Source organism: Pseudophryne corroboree, chromosome 8, assembly GCF_028390025.1.
Source record: "Pseudophryne corroboree isolate aPseCor3 chromosome 8, aPseCor3.hap2, whole genome shotgun sequence".
Lineage (NCBI taxonomy): Eukaryota > Metazoa > Chordata > Amphibia > Anura > Myobatrachidae > Pseudophryne > Pseudophryne corroboree.
In genome coordinates this window covers 295,587,871-295,603,524 of record NC_086451.1, presented here as the reverse complement: position 1 = coordinate 295,603,524, position 15,654 = coordinate 295,587,871, and the positions used below count along the sequence as shown (strand labels likewise).

At 47.8% G+C, this 15,654-nt stretch overlaps 1 protein-coding gene across 3 annotated transcripts in view; it reads right to left on the bottom strand.

Moving 5' to 3' along the window:
- Nucleotides 1-15,654, bottom strand: part of LOC134948996 (putative bifunctional UDP-N-acetylglucosamine transferase and deubiquitinase ALG13) — a 479,197-nt gene that overhangs the window by 422,473 nt on the left and 41,070 nt on the right. For all 3 annotated transcript variants that reach the window (XM_063937323.1, XM_063937325.1, XM_063937324.1), the window contains exon 4: nucleotides 9,501-9,551. In XM_063937323.1, the coding sequence (XP_063793393.1) occupies nucleotides 9,501-9,551 (51 nt within the window). The remainder of the gene's footprint in view (nucleotides 1-9,500; nucleotides 9,552-15,654) is intronic.

Here is a 15,654-nt window from a genome sequence, read left to right as displayed (position 1 = left end):
TATCTTTTACCGAGGGGTCTAGGCACGACGTGACTGAAATCTTTTAGTCTCGCTCCGACCTGCCCGATCCCCAGGCTGTGAGGTCCACAGTCATACTGAAGACTTGGAGGAAGCAGAACCTGGTTTCTGCTCCTGGGAACCTGTTGGTGCAGGTTTTCTGGATTTTCCACAACCTCCTCTCAAGGTGGTGGGGGGACCCTTGGATTTTTTAAATTTCGCAGTACGAAAGGACTGCAGCGTAGGATAAGATTTCCTAGGCGGTGCAGCTGCGGAGGGAAGAAAGGTCTACTTACCTGCAGTTGCCATGGATATCCACGCATCCAGTGCTTCCCCAAACAGGGCCTGACCTGTGAAGGGTAGATTTTCAACGGTCTTCTTGGATTCCGCATCCGCAGTCCATTGATGTTGCCAGAGTCATCTGCGTGCTGAGACTACCATGGAAGTAGCCCTTGCATTAAGCAGGCCAATGTCCTTCATGGTTTCTACCATGACACCTGCCGAATCCTGTATCTGACGTAAAAACAAGTCAATGTCACTCCTGTCCATAGTATCTAACTTCTCTAGTAATGTGCCTGACCACTTTACTATGGCTTTAGAAATCCACGCAAGAGCAATAGTGGGCCTTAAGGCCACACCTGTAGCAGTGTATAGTGATTTGAGCGTAGTCTCTACCTTGCTGTCAGCCGGCTCCTTTAAGGAGGTTGAACCAGGGACAGGTAAAACCACCTTTTTTGACAACCTAGATACAGAAGCGTCTACCACAGGTGGATTATCCCACTTTTTCCTGTCCTCTTCAGGGAAAGGAAAAGCAATGAGAATTGCTTTTCTCTGGGTTTTCCCAGGATTTTTCAAACAAGGAGTTTAACTCCTTAGAAGCAGGGAAGGTAAGCGAGGAGGTCTTATTTACCGTAAAGTAAGTCTCCTCTTCCTGCTCAGGTACCTGCTCAGTAATGTGTAAAATATCCCTAATGGCTTCAATCATTGTCCCCATCACCGTCCCCTGTATCAGAGTTGGTATCCGTGTCGGCTTGCAAGTGGACGTTTATGTGGTTATGTAAATGGGTTTTTAGACGAAGTAGTGGGGGTCGAAGCCTGCAAGCCCTCCACAGATTTTCTCAAAAATTGCGTCTCCCTCTCAGAATGTGACATCCTTGTAGAAATCTGGGATATCATCCCCCTTAAAGAATCCACCCATGGGGGTTCGGATTCAGAAGGCTGGGATAGTATACTGCATTCCTGAGTACATGGAATAGACTCCTCAGGAGAAGATAAACACTCTGCAGCAGAGGACACAGAGTCCTTGGACATGGTAATGTGAAATACACACACACACAGGAAAAGGTCAGCCAGTTTCCCCCAGAGTACCTTCAGAGAGAGACAGAGTATAAGGAGCCAGCCACACAGTGCCCCTGTAGGCAATTATTATGATAAAAGCCCGGTGCTGTCTAACTACCCTTAATAGGGTAATTAGTTGTATTATCACACTCCTCCCCCCAAACCCCCCGTCTATAACCCTGTTACCGCAGAGGTATAGCTGGAAGCATGTGGAGGGCAGCGCTCCCTGTCAGCGTCTCCTACGATCTGCACAGAGAAAATGGTGCTGGATCCGCTCTGAGAGGAAGCCCCGCCCCTTGTGTAATGGCGAGCAGCTTCACCGCACTAATGTTTAAACTGCTCTGAGGTTTTGTTAGTGCTAACAGCGGGATTAGCCCCTGTTAGCTGCTGGATCAGTGTAGGGTGTATTTGTGCTGGCTCAGGACGCCCCTCACAGCACCTAAACAGTGTGTTGCTGAGCCTTCCCGGAGCGTAGCCTGTCAGAACTGCGCTCCCACCCTTGTGCCACCATACCCACCGCCGGCCTGCTAACCGGGACGCCGGCGCTGTACTCACCACATCTTCAATCTTCTGGCTCTGTTACAGGGTGGCAGCCATGCTGCGGGAGTGAGCGGTCGCCTCGTGGGCTAACGATCAGCACCCTCAGGAGCTCAATGTCCTGTCAGCGGAGATAGAAAACCATTAACTCTTCAGGAAGTTGGTTCCTACTTCCCCCCCCCCCCCCCCCAAAGTCTCACGAAGTCTAACTAACTCAAGAAAATAATAAAAACTAGAAAAACTCCTAGGAGCTCCCCTAGCTGTGACCGGCTCCTCCGGGCACATTTTCTAAACTGAGTCTGGTAGCAGGGGCATAGAGGGAGGAGCCAGCCCACACTATTAAACTCTTAAAGTGCCAGTGGCTCCCAAAGGACCAGTCTATAACCCATGGTACTAAATTGGACCCCAGCATCCTCTAGGATGCAAGAGAAAGAGAAAATAAGATTTTAAACCTTTCGGTAAATCTTTTTCTCGTAGTCCGTAGAGGATGCTGGGGACTCCGTAAGGACCATGGGGATAGATGGGCTCCGCAGGAGACATGGGCACTTTAAGAAAGACTTTAGGTATGGGTGTGCACTGGCTCCTCCCTCTATGCCCCTCCTCCAGACCTCAGTTAGAGAAACTGTGCCCAGAGGAGACGGACAGTACGAGGAAAGGATTTTTGTTAATCCAAGGGCAAGATTCATACCAGCCACACCAATCACACCGTATAACTTGGGATATACTAACCAGTTAACAATATGAAAACAACATGGCATCAGTCCAAGACCGATGAAAACTATCACATAACCCTTATGTAAGCAAAACTATATACAAGTCTTGCAGAAGTAGTCCGCACTTTGGACGGGCGCCCAGCATCCTCTACGGACTACGAGAAAAAGATTTACCGGTAGGTTTAAAATCTTATTTTCTCTTACGTCCTAGAGGATGCTGGGGACTCCGTAAGGACCATGGGGATTATACCAAAGCTCCCAAACGGGCAGGAGAGTGCGGATGACTCTGCAGCACCGATTGAGCAAACAGGAGATCCTCCTCAGCCAGGGTATCAAACTTATAGAATTTTGCAAAGGTGTTTGAACCCGACCAAGTAGCAGCTCGGCACAGCTGTAGTGCCGAGACCCCTCGGGCAGCCGCCCAAGAAGAGCCCACCTTCCTAGTGGAATGGGCCTTGACCGATTTTGGTAATGGCAATCCAGCCGTAGAATGAGCCTGCTGAATCGTGTTACAGATCCAGCGAGCAATAGTCTGCTTTGAAGAAGGGGCGCCAACCTTGTTGGCCGCATATAGGACAAACAGTGCTTCTGTTTTTCTGACTCTAGCCGTTCTGGCCACGGAAATTTTCAATGCCCTGACTACATCAAGGGACTCTGAATCCTCCAAGTCGCGCGTAGCCACAGGCACCACAATAGGTTGGTTCATATGAAAAGATGACACCACCTTAGCCAAGAATTGAGGGCGGGTCCGCAATTCCGCTCTATCCATATGGAAAACTAGATAGGGGCTTTTATGAGACAAAGCCGCCAATTCCGACACTATCCGAAGCCAAGGCTAACAACATGACCACTTTCCAAGTGAGATATTTCAACTCCACCGTTTTAAGTGGTTCAAACCAGTGCGTCTTAAGGAAATTCAACACCACGTTAAGGTTCCTAAGCGCCACCGGAGGTACAAAAGGAGGCTGAATATGCAGCACTCCCTTTACAAAAGTCTGTACTTCTGGGAGAGAAGCCAATTCTTTTTGAAAGAAAATGGATAAGGCCGAAATCTGAACCTTAATGGAGCCTAATTTTAGGCCCAAATTCACTCCAGTTTGTAGGATGTGAAGGAAACGGCCCAGATGGAATTCTTCCGGAGGAGCATTCCTGGCCTCACACCAAGCAACATATTTTCACCATATACAGTGATAATGTTTAGCGGTCACGTCCTTCCTAGCCTTTATCAGAGTAGGAATGACCTCATCCGGAATGCCTTTTTCCGCTAGGATCCGGCGTTCAACCGCCATGCCGTCAAACGCAGCCGCGGTAAGTCTTGGAACAGACAGGGGACCTGTTGCAACAGGTCCTGTCGTAGAGGAAGAGGCCACGGATATTCTGTGAGCATTGCCAGTAGATCCGGATACCAGGTCCTTCGTGGCCAATCTGGAACAATGAGAATTGTCTGTACTCCTCTTTTCCTTATTATTTAAAGCACCTTTAGATGAGAGGAAGAGGAGGAAACACATAGACCGACTGGAACACCCACGGTGTCACTAGGGCGTCCACAGCTACCGCCTGAGGGACTTTTGATCTGGGGCAATACCTCTGCAGCTTTTTGTTGAGGCGGGATGCCATCATGTCTATCTGGGGCAGTCCCCACTGACTTGCAATCTGTGCGAAGACTTCCTGATGAAGTCCCCACTCTCCTGGATGCAGGTCGTGTCTGCTGAGAAAGTCTGCTTCCCAGTTGTCAACTCCCGTAATGAACACTGCTGACAGTGCGCTTACATGATTTTCCGCCCAGCGAAGAATCCTGGCGGCTTCCGCCATTGCCACTCTGCTCCTTGTGCCGCCTTGGCGGTTTACATGAGCCACTGCGGTGATGTTGTCTGACTGGATCAGAACTGGTCGGTCGCGCAGTAAGGTCTCCGCTAGACGTAGGGCGTTGTATATGGCCCTCAGTTCCAGGATGTTGATGTGAAGACAAGTCTCTTGACTTGACCAAAGACCTTGGAAGTTTCTTCCCTGCGTGACTCCTCCCCAACCTCGGAGGCTCGCGTCCGTGGTCACCAGGATCCAGTCCTGAATGCCGAACCTGCGGCCTTCTAGAAGGTGAGCACTCTGCAGCCACCACAGGAGTGATACCCTAGCTCTGGGGGACAGGGTGATCAACTGATGAATTTGTAGATGTGACCCGGACCACTTGTCCAATAGGTCCCATTGGAAAGTCCTCGCATGGAACCTGCCGAAGGGAATGGCTTCGTATGATGCCACCATCTTTCCCAGGACTCGAGTGCAGTGATGCACTGACACCTGTTTTGGCTTCAATAAGTTCCTGACTAGAGTCATGAGTTCCTGAGCTTTTTCTATCGGAAGATAAACCCTTTTCTGGTCCGTATCAAGAATCATGCCCAAGAAAGTCAGAAAAGTCGTAGGAACCAACTGCGACTTCGGGATATTGAGAATCCAGCCGTGTTGCTGTAACACCTTCAGTGAAAGTGATACGCTGTTCAGTAACTGCTCTCTTGATCTCGCTTTTATGAGGAGATCGTCCAAGTACGGGATAATTGTGACACCTTGCTTGCGCAGGAGCACCATCATTTCCGCCATTACCTTGGTGAAAATCCTCGGGGCCGTGGAAAGCCCAAACGGCAACGTCTGAAATTGGTAATGACAATCCTGTACCGCAAACCTCAGGTACGCCTGATGAGGAGGATATATGGGAACATGCAGGTATGCATCCTTTATGTCCAGTGATACCATAAAATCCCCCCCTTCCAGGCTGGCGATGACCGCTCTGAGCGATTCCATCTTGAACTTGAACCTTTTCAAGTATAGGTTCAGGGATTTTAAATTTAAAATGGGTCTGACCGAACCGTCCGGTTTCGGAACCACAAATAGGGTTGAGTAATATCCCCTCCCTTGTTGAAGCAGGGGAACCTTGACCACCACCTGTTGAAGATACAATTTGTGAATTGCATTTAACACTATCTCCCTTTCCGGGGCAGAAGCTGGTAGGGCCGATTTGAAAAACCGGCGAGGAGGCACCTCTTCGAATTCCAGCTTGCAACCCTGGGAAACAATTTCTATTGCCCAGGGATCCACCTGTGAGTGAACCCAGATGTGGCTCAAAACTCGAAGACGTGCCCCCACTGGGGCGGACTCCTGTAGCGGAGCCCCAGCATCATGCGGTGGATTTTGTAGAGGCCGGGGAGGACTTCTGTTCCTGGGAACTAGCTGTGTTATGTAGCTTTTTTCCTCTGCCCTTACCTCTGGCAAGAAAGGACGCACCTCGTACTTTGTTTCTTTGTGATCGAAAGGACTGCATTTGATAATGTGGCGCTTTCTTAGGCTGTGAGGGAATAAAAGGTAGAAAATTTGATTTACCAGCTGTAGCTGTGGAGACCAGGTCCGAGAGACCTTCCCCAAACAATTCCTCACCCTTGTAAGGTAAACCTCCATATGCCTCTTTGAGTCGGCATCACCTGTCCATTGCCGGGTCCATAGGACTCGTCTAGCAGAAATGGACATCGCGTTGATTGTAGAACCCAGTAGACTAATGTCTCTTTGAGCATCTCTCATATATAAGACTGCATCTTTTATATGCCCCAGGGTCAATAAAATGGTATCCTTATCTAGGGTCTAGATGTCTGCTGATAAGGTATCTGTCCATGCTCCTACCGCGCTACAAACCCAGGCCGACGCAATAGCCGGTCTGAGTAAGGTACCAGAATGTGTGTAAATGGACTTCAAGGTAACCTCCTGCTTGCGGTCAGCAGGATCCCGGAGGGTAGCCGTATCTTGGGATGGCAGCGCTACCTTTTTGGATAAGCGTGTTAATGCTTTGTCCACCCTAGGGGAGGATTCCCACCGTATCCTGTCCGTTGGCGGGAAAGGATACGCCATAAGAATCCTTTTGGGAATCTGCAGTTTTTTGTCTGGAGATTCCCAAGCTTTTTCACATAATTCGTTCAACTCATGTGAGGGGGGAAAGGTTACCTCAGGTTTCTTTCCCTTATACATGTGTACCCTCGTGTCAGGGACAGGGGGTTCCTCTTTGATATGCAACACATCTTTTATTGCAATGATCATATATCGAATACATTCAGCCAATTTTGGCTGTAACTTTGCATCATCGTAGTCGACACTGGAGTCAGAATCCGTGTCGGTATCTGTGTCTACAATTTGGGATAGTGGGCGCTTTTGAGACCCCGAAGGTCCCTGCGACATAGGGACAGACATGGGTTGACTCCCTGGCTGCTCCCTAGCTTCAGCTTTGTCTAATCTTTTGTGCAATAAATTTACATTAGCACTTAAAACCTTCCACATATCCATCCAGTCAGGTGTCGGCGTTGTCAACGGAGACACCACACTCATTCTCTCCTCCTCCTCCCCCTGAAAGCCTTCCACCTCAGACATGTCGACACACGCGTACAGACACACCACACACTCAGGGAATCCTCTTATCTGAAGACAGTTCCCCCACAAGGCCTTTTGGAGAGACAGAGAGAGAGTATGCCAGCACACACCCAGCGCTATATGACCCAGGAAAAAACACTATATAAATATATGTTTACCCAGTAGCACTGTTAGTACATATATAAACGCGCCAAATTATGTGCCCCCCCCCCACTTCTTCAAAACCCTCTTTCAAATGTGGTTAAGCAGGGGAGAGTCCGGGGATCTTCCTCTCAGCGCTGTGCTGTGGAGAAAATGGCGCTGGTGAGTGCTGAGGGAGAAGCCCTGCCCCCACGGCGGTGGGCATCTGTCCCGCTCAAATATACTGAAAACTGGCGGAGGCTCTTTATATATACAGTGCCCAACTGTATATATACCTATTTTTGCCAGAAAGAGGTTTATATGCTGCCCAGGGCGCCCCCCCCCTGCGCCCTGCACCCTTACAGTGACTGCCGTGTGTGAGGTGTATGGGAGCAATGGTGCACAGCTTCATCGCTGTGCGTTACCTCAGTGAAGATCATGAAGTCTTCTGCTGCCTTTGAAGTCTTCTTTTCTTCTCATACTCACCCGGCTTCTACCTTCCGGCTCTGTGAGGACGACGGCGGCGCGGCTCTGGGACGGACGGCGAGGGCGAGACCTGCGTACCGATCCCTCTGGAGCTAATGGTGTCCAGTAGCCTAAGAAACAGAGCCTTGAAACTCACAGAAGTAGGTCTGCTTCTCTCTCCTCAGTCCCTCGATGCAGGGAGTCTGTTGCCAGCAGGCTCCCTGAAAATAAAAAACCTAACAAAATACTTTCTGACAGGAAACTCAGGAGAGCTCCCTGTAATGCACCCAGTCTCCTCTGGGCACAGTAGTAAACTGAGGTCTGGAGGAGGGGCATAGAGGGAGGAGCCAGTGCACACCCATACCTAAAGTCTTTCTTAAAGTGCCCATGTCTCCTGCGGAGCCCGTCTCTCCCCATGGTCCTTACGGAGTCCCCAGCATCCTCTAGGACGTAAGAGAAATTAGTATTAATATTTACATATAGGAGATGCTGAACACAAAGTATAACTACACTTAAGACATTTCTGGCGTGACACGACACCTGTCCCTGCTCAAACGTATTCCGGTAACCAAAAGAATGTAAACTTAAATTGCAATCCATCTACAACTGTCCTGCACTGATCACGGTCTTCCTCTTTCAGTAAACCAACAGTCCTAATCCACAGTATACAGTCAAAAATTATTCAGTAACAGCAAAGAGGTGCTGCAACAGCTTTATATTATCCAAACAGCATGAGCAGTTCCAAGTGCAAAGGAATACAGATGGCAAAAAGTTGGCGGTTTTCCTTGCTATGCAAGTAGCACCAAGAAAAGTAATCAAGCATGGTGGAGCAGGGTGTCATTGTGAGACCATCCGGTCATGCACAACCCATAGCTAGATGCTTAGAATTTATTACCTTTCATATTGCAAACCCGGCTCTGATCCGGGATTTGAACACGGCTCCAACCCGGCTCCGATCCGGGTAAGAAACGCTCCCATCGTAATACTGACCTGGGTTCTTCCCGGGTTGTTGCAGTGTTGGTGCCTTTTTGCTCAACCCGGGTCACCTATGTTAAAACCAGTGTGATGTCATTTTAAAAGGACTTGATTGATTCCCAGTTTTTGCCCATTCAACTTCTGTGCCCATGTTCAAATGTTTAACAATTTTAGTGATGCTGCGATATGATATCGCGTCCCTGACTGTACCCATTATCTGCCGACGCATTTCCTCCTCACCCCTAAGCCACAGCAACTCCCTGACTTCATCATCACCCCAGTTTGTCATGGTTAATGAGGTCCCAGGAGTGCTGAACTGGTTCAAAGGAGTGCAGAGCTGTGCAGATTGCTTTAAGACTCGTGTGCTCACAGTGCAGTACTGTAAACAAACCTCAGCTGACTACAAACAACCATTCAGCGCATTTGCTTCAGAGCCGGGTCGACTATCCCAGGACTGTACCTTTTAAGAGCAAAATAACCTGGGTCCGACACGAGTATAACCCTTCTTTTAACCCGGGAACAAATACCGGGTTGGAAGACCTGGGAAATTTAACCTGGCGCATTCACACCGCACCTCTACCCAGGTCGACTCCGCAGCAACCTGGTAAAAAGCCGGGTTATTTTGGCGATGTGTAAGGGGTATACAGTATGTGAACAAACCCTTGAAAAGTTACAAAGATACCAATTTAACATCTACCGAAATGTACTCATTTGTAGGAACTGTAATAACTTAACTATGCTCAGGTCACAGTAGCTTTAGGCCGCAGCACAACCCACAATAGCAATTTATATACTAAGACAGTAAGGTCTCATAGTAGTAAGTACTAGGTCATTTTACCACTAATATACTCAAGATTATAATACATAACTGTATATTGAAATTACATTTTTCCTACGGCTACACTTAATGCTAGTTTTGATAAGAATGTATGGCAAATTCAGTTTAAAGCTTACCTTTGGATCTTCTAATCGCTCCAGATATTTCTCAAAAGGACCTTCTACATACTAGGTAAAGAGGAAAAGAATTAAAAATTACTGTTAGATTAAAAAAGAGAATTGTAGGGTTTAGGCAAAAGTCGCAAAGTTGAGGAAAAAGAACACAATCTAGGTTAAACATGTCCTATAAGACTGACTCTTGCCATGGCGCGAGGACCTGTTTTTAACCTACATTGTGCACTTTCCTTAACAGTGTTGACTCTTTTTAGGGAATGGTGCAGATCACTGAAGGGAACTTTTTGATGGAACTCTCTGCGTCAATAAAGAGACAATGGGTGGTCAGTACGCAAAGCACAGTGCATGTTAATAGTTTTTATACACATACATGTCCTAGTGCAATGGTTCCCAAACTTTTTTGAATCACGGCGCCCTAGAGGATCAAATTTTTTTTTCACGGCACGGCAAAAGTAAACTGTGTTTATATGTCATCCTTAGGTTCCATTGTGTGGTAAAGGACAAGATTTGCTTCTGTTTGTCCTTATATTTTGTGATTGGCAGTTACCAGCTCTGGTTTTGCCTATTACATTGACCAGAAATCATTTGAATTGGTCTTGTACTACCAATCCGAGGCACCCCAGGATGCCACGGCACACATTTTGAGAACCACTGTCCTAGTGTATTATATACTTCTACATACATATAAGAAGGCAGAATTCTTAACTATATTTTATAAGACATTTATAGTCCACAATTTTGTACATCTGCAGCATTTAATAACTGCATTTTCAGACTACATCACATCACATCACATGCCTGCCTTCATTAGGCCAGGGATTAAAAAAAAAAAAAAAAAAAAAAAAAAAAAATTTTACTTACCGGTAAATCTATTTCTCGTAGTCTGTAGTGGATGCTGGGGACTCCATAAGGACCATGGGAATAGACGGGCACCGCAGGAGACTGGGCACTTTAAGAAAGAATTTGGATTCTGGTGTGCTCTGGCTCCTCCCTCTATGCCCCTCCTCCAGACCTCAGTTAGAGAAACTGTGCCCGGAAGAGCTGTCCGTACAAGGAAAGGATTTTGGAATAAAGGGCAAGACTCATACCAGTCACACCAATCACACCGTATAACTTGTGATAAACATACCCAATTAACAGTATGAACAACAGAGCATCAGATCAACCCTGATGCAACTATAACATAACCCTTATTTAAGCAATATCTATATACAAGTATTGCAGAAGAAGTCCGCACTTGGGACGGGCGCCCAGCATCCACTAAGGACTACGAGAAATAGATTTACCGGTAAGTAAAATCTTATTTTCTCTAACGTCCTAGTGGATGCTGGGGACTCCGTAAGGACCATGGGGATTATACCAAAGCTCCCAAACGGGCGGGAGAGTGCGGATGACTCTGCAGCACCGAATGAGAGAACTCAAGGTCCTCCTCAGCCAGGGTATCAAACTTGTAGAACTTTGCAAAGGTGTTTGAACCTGACCAAGAAGCAGCTCGGCAAAGCTGTAATGCCGAGAGCCCTCGGGCAGCTGCCCAAGAAGAGCCCACCTTCTTTGTGGAATAGGCCTTAACTGATTCAGGCAGCGGCAATCCAGCCGCAGAATGAGCCTGCTGAATAGTGTTACAGATCCAGCGAGCAATAGTTTGCTTTGAAGCAGGCGCCCCAAGCTTGTTGGAAGCATACAGGATAAACAAAGATTCTGTTTTCCTGACCCTAGCCGTTCTGGCTACATAAACCTTCAAAGCCCTGACTACCTCAAGTAACTCTGAATCCTCCAAGTCAGAAGTAGCCACAGGCACCACAATAGGTTGGTTTATATGAAAGGATGAAACCACTTTCGGCAGAAATTGTGGACGGATCCGCAATTCTGCTCTATCCGCATGGAAAACCAGATAGGGGCTTTTATGTAACAATGCCGCCAATTCTGACACACGCCTAGCCGAAGCCAAGGCTAGTAACATGACCACCTTCCACGTGAGATATTTTAACTCCACGGTTTGAAGTGGCTCAAACCAGTGTGACTTCAGGAAACTCAACACCACGTTAAGATCCAAAGGTGCCACTGGAGGCACAAAAGGGGGCTGAATATGCAGCACTCCCTTTACAAACATCTGAACTTCAGGCAGAGAAGCCAGTTCTTTTTGAAAGAAAATAGACAGGGCCGAAATCTGGACCTTAATGGAACCCAATTTTAGGCCCAAAGTCACTCCCGACTGTAGGAAGTGAAGGAAACGGCCCAGCTGGAATTCCTCCGTGGGGGCATTCCTGGCCTCACACAAAGCAACATATTTTCGCCATATACGGTGATAATGTTTAGCAGTCACGTCCTTCCTAGCCTTTATCAGCGTAGGAATAACCTCATCCGGAATGCCGTTTTCTGCTAGGATCCGGCGTTCAACCGCCATACTGTCAAACGCAGCCGCGGTAAGTCTTGGAACAGACAGGGCCCCTGTTGCAACAAGTCCTGTCTTAGAGGCAGAGGCCCTGGGTCCTCTGTGAGCATTTCTTGCAGATCTGGGTACCAAGTCCTTCTTGGCTAATCCGGAACAATGAGTATTGTTCTCACTCCTCCTCTTCTTATGATTCTCAGCACCTTTGGTATGAGGAAGAGGAGGAAATACATAAACCGACTGGAACACCCACGGTGTCACTAGTGCGTCTACAGCCATCGCCTGAGGGTCTCTTGACCTGGCGCAATACCTCTGTAGCTTTTTGTTGAGGCGGGATGCCATCATGTCCACCTGTGGCAGTTCCCACCGACTTGCAATCTGCGTGAAGACTTTTTGATGAAGTCCCCACTCTCCCGGGTGGAGGTCGTGCCTGCTGAGGAAGTCTGCTTCCCAGTTGTCCACTCCCGGAATGAACACTGCTGACAGTGCGCTTACGTGATTCTCCGCCCAGCGAAGAATTCTGGTGGCTTCTACCATCGCCACCCTGCTCCTTGTGCCGCCTTGGCGATTTACATGAGCCACTGCGGTGATGTTGTCTGACTGAATCAGAACCGGTTGGTCGCGAAGCAGGGACTCCGCTTGACGTAGGGCGTTGTATATGGCCCTTAGTTCCAGGATGTTGATGTGAAGGCAAGTCTCCTGACTTGACCACAGCCCTTGGAAATGTCTTCCCTGTGTGACTGCCCCCCACCCTCGGAGGCTTGCATCCGTGGTCACCCGGACCCAGTCCTGAATGCCGAATCTGCGACCTTCGAGAAGGTGAGCACTCTGCAGCCACCACAGGAGAGACACCCTGGCCCTGGGGGATAGGGTGATTAACCGATGCATCTGAAGATGTGATCAGGACCAGTTGTCCAGTAAGTCCCATTGGAAGGTCCTCGCATGGAACCTGCCGTAGGGAATGGCCTCGTATGATGCCACCATCCTTCTTAGGATTCGAGTGCAGTGATGCACTGACACCTGTTTTGGTTTTAATAGATTCCTGACCAGTGTCATGAGCTCCTGAGCTCTCTCTATCGGGAGATAACCCTTTTCTGGTCTGTGTCTAGGATCATGCCTAGGAGAGGCAGATGAGCTGTAGGAACCAACTGTGACTTTGGAATATATAGAATCCAGCCGTGTTGCCGTTACACTTCCAGAGAAAGTGATACGCTGTTCAGCAACTGCTCTCTTGATCTCGCTTTTATGAGGAGATCGTCCAGGTACGGGATAATAGGGACACCTTGCTTCCGCAGGAGCACCATCATTTCCGCCATAACCTTGGTGAATATTCTCGGGGCCGTGGAGAGACCAAACGGCAACGTCTGAAACTGGTAATGACAATCCCGTACCGCAATTCTGAGGTACGCCTGATGAGGTGGATAAATGGGGACATGAAGGTATGCATCCTTTATGTCCAGAGTCACCATAAAATCTCCCCATTTTCAGGCTTGCAATGACCGCTCTTAGCGATTTCATCTTGAACTTGAACCTTTTCAGGTATATGTTCAGGGATTTTAAATTCAATATGGGTCTGACCGAACCGTCCGGTTTCGGGACTACAACATGGTCGAATAATAACCCCCTACTTGTTGAAGGAGGGGAACCTTGACCACCACCTGTTGAAGATACAATTTGTGAATTGCAGTTAACACTGTTTCCCCCTCGTGGGGGGAAGCTGGCAGGGCCGCCGGTGAGGGGGCATCTCCTCAAAGTCCAGCTTGTATCCCTGAGACACAATATCTATTGCCCAGGGATCAAACGGGGAGTGAACCCACTTGCTGAACTTACGAAGGCGTGCCCCCACCGGTTCTAGCTCCGCCTGTGGAGCCCCAGCGACATGCGGTGGATTTTGTAGAGGCCGGGAAGGACTTCTGTTCCTCGGAACTAGCTGTGTTGTGCAGCTTCTTTCCTCTGCCCCAGCCTCTGGCAAGAAAGGACGCACCTCGGACTTTGTTTCTTTGTTCGAAAGGCTGCATTTGATAATGTCGTGCTTTCCTAGGCTGTGCAGGAATATAAGGCAAAATATCAGAATTACCAGCTATAGCTGTGGAGACCAGGTCCGAGAACCCTTCTCCACACAATCCTCAGCCTTCCATATGCCTCTTAAGTCGGCATCATCTGTCCATTGCATATTCTACAGGACACGTCAAGCAGAAATCGACATAGCTTTGACTCTAGGACCCAGTAGACTCATGCCTCTCTGGGCATGTTTTATTTTTTATTTATATATATATATATATATACACACACACACATTATATATTATATATTATATATACATATACATATATATATATCTCTATCTATCTCTCTTAAGACAGCATCTTTAATATATATATATATATATATATATATATATATATATATATATATATCTCTATCTATCTCTCTTAAGACAGCATCTTTAATATATATATATATATATATATATATATATATATATATATATATATATATATATATATATATATATATATATATATATATATAAAGAATTTACTCACCGGTAATCTATTTCTCGTAGTCCGTAGTGGATGCTGGGAACTCCGTAAGGACCATGGGGAATAGACGGGCTCCGCAGGAGACTGGGCACTCTAAAATAAAGATTAGGTACTATCCGGTGTGCACTGGCTCCTCCCTCTATGCCCCTCCTCCAGACCTCAGTTAAGGAAACTGTGCCCGGAAGAGCTGACACAACAAGGAAAGGATTTGGAATCCAGCGTAAGACTCATACCAGCCACACCAATCACACTGTACAACTTGTGATAACCATACCCAGTTAACAGTATGAACAACAACTGAGCCTCAGTAACAGATGGCTCATAACAATAACCCTTTAGTTAAGCAATAACTATATACATGTATTGCAGAGAGTCCGCACTTGGGACGGGCGCCCAGCATCCACTACGGACTACGAGAAATAGAATTACCGGTGAGTAAATTCTTATTTTCTCTGACGTCCTAGTGGATGCTGGGAACTCCGTAAGGACCATGGGGATTATACCAAAGCTCCCAAACGGGCGGGAGAGTGCGGATGACTCTGCAGCACCGAATGAGCAAAGGCAAGGTCCTCCTCAGCCAGGGTATAAAACTTGTAGAACTTAGCAAATGTGTTTGAACCCGACCAAGTAGCAGCTCGGCAAAGCTGTAAAGCCGAGACCCCTCGGGCAGCCGCCCAAGAAGAGCCCACCTTCCTTGTGGAATGGGCTTTTACCGATTTAGGATGCGGTAACCCTGCCGCAGAATGAGCTTGCTGAATCGTGTTACAGATCCAGCGCGCAATAGTTTTCTTTGAAGCCGGAGCACCCAGTTTGTTGGGTGCATGCAGGATAAACAGCGAGTCAGTTTTCCTGACTCCAGCCGTCCTGGCTACATAGATTTTCAAAGCCCTGACTACATCCAGCAACTTGGAAGCCTCCAAGTCCCGAGTAGCCGCAGGCACCACAATAGGTTGGTTCAAATGAAACGCCGATACCACCTTTGGGAGAAAATGGGGACGAGTCCTCAATTCTGCCCTGTCCATATGGAAGATCAGATACGGGCTTTTACATGACAAAGCCGCCAATTCTGACACACGCCTAGCTGAAGCCAAGGCCAACAGCATGACCACCTTCCACGTGAGATACTTTAGCTCCACGGTCTTAAGTGGCTCAAACCAGTGTGGTTTCAGGAAATCCAACACAACGTTAAGATCCCAAGGTGCCACTGGAGGCACAAAAGGGGGCT